The 5605-nt window shown below is 43.2% G+C and overlaps 1 protein-coding gene across 3 annotated transcripts in view; it reads right to left on the bottom strand.

Moving 5' to 3' along the window:
- Positions 1-5605, bottom strand: part of RNF103 (ring finger protein 103) — a 23475-nt gene that overhangs the window by 16880 nt on the left and 990 nt on the right. For all 3 annotated transcript variants that reach the window (XM_018571457.1, XM_018571456.1, XM_018571458.1), the window contains exon 2: positions 3458-3722. In XM_018571457.1, the coding sequence (XP_018426959.1) occupies positions 3458-3683 (226 nt within the window). In that variant the 5' untranslated portion in view covers positions 3684-3722. The remainder of the gene's footprint in view (positions 1-3457; positions 3723-5605) is intronic.

The raw sequence follows: 5605 nt of genomic DNA, 5'->3' as shown, positions 1-5605 counted from the left end.
ACTGGGGGGGGGGGGGGGTCTTCAGCCTTGAGCATGTCTGGGCTTCTGATGTGTGTCTGTAACTTTAAAGAAGAAGTTTAATATGCAATGAAAACTTAAAGCCCAACTCTGAGATGGAGAATAAAAACCCTCTGCAGGGCTATTAGTCACACCAACTACAACAAACATTACGATGTCCTGCTCGGCCGGAGGAAACACAAAATAACTGAGGCGTGCTAGGCTTGTGCTCCTTTTTATTCTAAGTGTGGGTGATGTGTTTCCTGTTCCGGTGGGAGGAGCCTATCTCTCTAATGCTGTCCTGGAAGGTGACTAGAGAAAGTGCCCTTCAATCTACTTGCTACTTGTAAAATCAACTCCCATCACAGCCATCACGCAGTACAGCAATGTAATGACGCAAAACAACTTTATAAGGGTAATAAGAACATATATACTTTCAATAAAAGAGAATATTTATGGTCAGGGAATAACAAGGGTCTGTAAATTCTTTATTGTGACACGAGGTACAGCTTGACTATCGTGGGGCAATCCTGTTTTTTTCTTTTACTGCCTAAAACGTGAAACTGTGCTGTTCTGTATATTGCCCTGTCTGTGTGCACCTTTCCCTCTTTTTAATAGCTTTAACCCTTTAGCTGTCAAGCATATTTTTTGCACAAGTTATAATCCACATTTTAGGCCTGAAAATTACTTAATACCCCCAAAAATATATATATTTTTTTTTTTTAAAGAAAAGACCCTGTAGAATAAAATGGTTGCACTTGCAAAGTTTTACATTGCACGATACAAGTGCAACTCTTTATCAAACCCAAAAAAATATAGTAAAAAAATACACTTAAAAAGGAGAACTATGAGGTAAGCGATTTAGACTCATCCTCAAAGATGGAGCCAAAGTGTGACATTGAAACTGTCACACGTCATCTCTAATGATCGGGAAGTGAGCGAACACATTCCGTCGCTTGCTTACTTCTTGATCGTCTCCCTGATTGTCAGGTCACCGTTCCTCGCCGCAGGGATTCCCCCCCTCCCATCTGCAATCCTCCAGTGCTGACTGGGGGAACGGATCGGGGAGGGGGCGGGCACAGCTGGCTCTGCCTCTAGATAGGCAGAGCCCGCTGTCAATCAGCCAGCTGGGTGGATCTTGACAGTATTGTCGGGATCCGTCCCGGCTGCAACGCTCTCAGTATATTGCAGCAATAGTTTACTATATACTGAACTTTGGGTCACCGGAAGAGGTTAGTATATGTCCTCCTGTGATCCTAAAGAGAACTATGGGATAAAAAGTTTACCCCAAAGTTCTATTTTAAGTTAATTTTAGTGCCCAAAAACACAAAATACCACCCAGTTTTCTTTGTAACATATAAAAGATGAGGTCATGACAAGTAAAAAGATCCCCAACGTGCCCATGTTAAAAAATGCGTGGGTCCGTGAAACGCCATCAAAATACAGTACCCCAAACTGTCCATAGGTGATAGCCCGTACAGGTCATCAGTTTAGAGATATCTGTGATTATTGGCCCGAGAATTATTGCCAGATTGGAGGAGGTAATTCCATTCTCCCAAATTCACCAGGAAAGTGGACTTACCCTTTAACAACAATAAGACAGCTATTTACTTCAACTAACACCTGCAAACTGTCCTTCAAATTTGTGACAACCGTTTGGGGAAAGCCCTTTTCTGGTCCAGCATGACAAAATAAACCCCATAAAGACATAGCAGGGAATTTATTTCAAAACTGGAGCAGATTTGCATTGCAACCAATCAGCTTCTGCGTCTCATTTTCAAATCTTACCTGAGCAAATTGAAGAGAGAAGCTGATTGGTTGCCATAGGCAACTGCTCCAGATTCTTTCTGCTCCAGTTTTAATAAATTCCCCCCCATCATTTTTTTTTTTTTTGTTTGGTGTGGAGGAACTTGAGTGGCCAGCAGATCCCCGACCTCAATTCTACTGCTCACCTTTAGAATGAATTAAAAATCACTATGGGTGAGTATAACTTTGTTATTTTAGCAGCTACACACAAGCGAGCACTTAAGAGAACTATGGGGTGAGTGTTTTTCCTCATAGTTCTCTTTAGGGTCACGGGAGGACATATACTAGCCTCCTCCTGTGACCCAAAGCTCTGTTTATAGCGGGCTATTGCCTGCGATATACTGAGAGCGCCACAGCCGGGACAGATCCCGACAATACTGTCAAGATCCACCCAGCTGCGTAAGTGATGGCGGACTCTGCCTATCTAGAGGCAGAGCCAACTGTGCCCGCCCCCTTCCCTGTCCGTTCCTCCAGTCAGCGCTGGAGGATCGGAGAGGGGAGGGGGGAAATCCCTGCGGGGAGTGCTCTCTGCAGGGGGATGATCAAAAAGTGAGCGGATCGGTGCATGTTTCTGCTCACTTTCTGATCAAGAGATGACATGTGACAGCTTCTTGGTCACAGGTCGGCTCTAATTATGAGGATGTAATGTAAACCAAGACCTTTTTTTGGCTGAATGGGCACAAATTCCCACAATATTGTGTACAGTGTTCCCAGAAGAGTGGATGCTGTTATAGCCACAAGGATAGGGGGGCAGCTCCACATTAATGACCATGGTTTTGGAATGGGATGTCCAACAAGCTCACAAAAGGTGTGATGGTTAGATAGCTACAAACTATCCGCCATATAATGGATCTTTATCCTTGGATGGGAAGGGGGTTTAACACCGCGGATGTCAACTGGTTAAATGGCGATTCGCTGGCCCTGAACAAGTACATGTATGTACATGTCAGGTTTCAGAGCAATGACATGCACAGGTTAGTTCACCAAGCAGTGACTTAAAGAGAAGGATATGATCCCTTGCAGTGGTGCAGGCCCCTTTTTAAACAATCCAGCAGTGAACGCTACCATGTGTATTGTGAAAGCTTCCTTACAAGCTCTTCATACCAGTCCTCCAACGTGACCTAGGTGTCCCCTGTACTTCCTGTGCAAATGTTACCTTTCTGGAAAGAAAGATCTTTTGGTAGTCATAGCTACAGAATCTTGCTTTTCAAGGGCTTTATATTCAATGAAATCTAGTGTCAATACGTTCTTCTCTGTTATGTACAGGTGAAACTCGAATAATTAGAATATCGTGCAAAGTTCATTTATTTCACTGATGCAACTTAAAAGGTGAAACTAATATATGAGATAGACTCATTACATGCAAAGCAAGATAATTCAAGCCGTGATTTGTCATAATTGTGATGATTATGGCTTACAGCTCATGAAAACCCCAAATCCACAATCTCAGAAAAGTAGAATATTACATGCAATCAATAAAACAAGGATTGTACATAGAACAATATCGGACCTCTGAAAAGTACAAGCATGCATATGTACTCAGTACTTGGTTTGGGCCCCTTTTGCAGCACTTACTGCAATTACTTTTGCACGATATTCTAATTATTCGAGTTTCACCTGTATATTTCAATACTAAAACTTTATCACGCCTTACCAGATTTTTCCACCAGTTCCCGGACATCTCTCTTCTCTGGAAGGCCCGAATACCCCAAGCCTCGGCACTCCAGGATGCTCTTCAGTTGGTGGAAGCTTAACGTCACTGGGTCCAAGAGCTGGCTGGCAAAGATGCCCGTCTCGTACCATACTATTGTTTCAAAGAACCTGGCCAGTACGAAGAGGATGAGGAAGTAGAGGAGCAGCAGAAACAGCTTGAGCCACATCTTGCCGGTCTCGTCAGGTCTGGGTTTCCGTGCCCTCCCCTAAAAGAGCACAACAGGTTGTAAACCGTGTTAGTATCAGCTGACGGCTCAGAAACTCACAGCATACCAGAGCTCTATACACCAATAAACTGCTTCCTCACCTTAGTCTCTCCAGCATACAGACAACATTCAACCTATTGAAACCTATAGGATTATGAGAAGCAGCTTGCTGATTTACATATAAGGTATGCAAGTGACAAAAACAAACAAACAGCCCGTGTCCTTCATGTCTCATTAAGATCATCTGACCAAATCTGCACGATGTCTTTTAGATTCGATTTAACCCCATTTTGACCAGAAAAAAACTAAAGTCTGGATCACATGAAGCAGCTCCTGTATGAATTAGGTCAATTCTCAAATAATTTGCTTACCTAAATAATTTTAGTTATTTCTCAAGGACTCTCTTCGATTTAACCCCATTTTGACCAGAAAAAAACTAAAGTCTGGATCACATGAAGCAGCTCCTGTATGAATTAGGTCAATTCTCAAATAATTTGCTTACCTAAATAATTTTAGTTATTTCTCAAGGACATACCAGATTAAAAAAAACCTTTTATATGATTTTAATATATCCGGCACTGAGGAAAAAAACAAAAAAAAAGACAACAAATTTTCAGATTGTAAGCCCTCAGGGGCAGCGCCCTCCTTACCATCTTGTCTTGTATTGTAATTGTAATGTCTTCCTTATATTGTAAAGCGCTGCGCAAACTGTTGGCGCTATATAAATACTATGCAATAATAATAATAAAAAAATTAATTTTATACAAACCAATTTCAGTAAAACTTCAAGAACTCCGGGAATTGTTTTATTTTTATTAACCCTCACAGCGGGGCTACCCCTGCATTGCAAGAGTTAAAAGAACTATGAGATGAGTGATTTCCAATCATCCTCATTAGGGATGCACCAATACCGGTATTTCGGTTTTCAAGTACTCGAGTACTGATTTTTTTTCGCCAATACTGAATACCGATAGCGGAAGTCCCCTTCAGGAAGCCAGGCGGCATTTAATGACTCGCCACGTGGCTTCCTGATTAGCCAGGAGGTGTGCAAAGACTCCTCACTCGGCTTTCCGATTAGCAAGGAAGCCGTCCCCATGCTTCTCGTCACTCGGTGACGAGAAAGCATGGGAGCCGGCTTTCTGGTCAATCAGGAAGCCGGGCGCCAATTAATGATGCGGCGCTCAGCTTCTTGATTGACCGGGAAGCCGGCTCCATGCTCCCTCATCATGAGGTGACGAGGGAAGCATGAAGCCGGCTTCCAGGCCAATCAGGAAGTCGGGCGCCACGTCATTACACCTGGCTTCCCGATTGGCCAGCTTCCCGACCAATCAGGAAGCTGGGCAGCGAGTCATTACACGCTGCCCAGCTTCCTGATTGGCTGCGAAGGCGGCTCCATGCTCCCTCGTCACAAGATGTTGATGATTTAAAAAGGACCTTAGGACTGGTCTCAGTCAGTGCATCTTTAAATCTAGACACAAACGAGCAGTAAAGCAGCACTGCAAGGGTTAATGAAAAACATTTCCTGGAGTTCTTCTTTAACATTTTAAAGAGAGAGAGAGCGAGAGAAAAGTACAAAGCTCCAGCCTGGATGTGACCACCATGATACTGTAATAAGGTTCACATGATCAGGAACCATACTGACTTTGAAGTAGCAGCGTGCACTGACTCAAAACTACAAATCAACAAGTTATAATTTGTCAGGCGCATTGTTTTTCTCATGGCAGGCTTCATTCAGAGCAGACATGTCACACACTGCATGTCAAACTAAAGATTTAAACTGTAAGAGGGAGCAGTTTTTGTTTTTTTTATAATGTATTCTAGTGATGCTTCCTTATCTCAGGTCACACGGGCCAGTCAGAGGGACGGGGGGCAGTCAGAGGTAC

Source organism: Nanorana parkeri, unplaced genomic scaffold (genome assembly GCF_000935625.1).
Source record: "Nanorana parkeri isolate BGI_ZX_2015 unplaced genomic scaffold, ASM93562v1 scaffold1762, whole genome shotgun sequence".
In the NCBI taxonomy this organism is placed as follows: domain Eukaryota; kingdom Metazoa; phylum Chordata; class Amphibia; order Anura; family Dicroglossidae; genus Nanorana; species Nanorana parkeri.
Note: the sequence above shows the minus strand (reverse complement) of the source record. Positions and strands in the feature narration are given on the sequence as shown.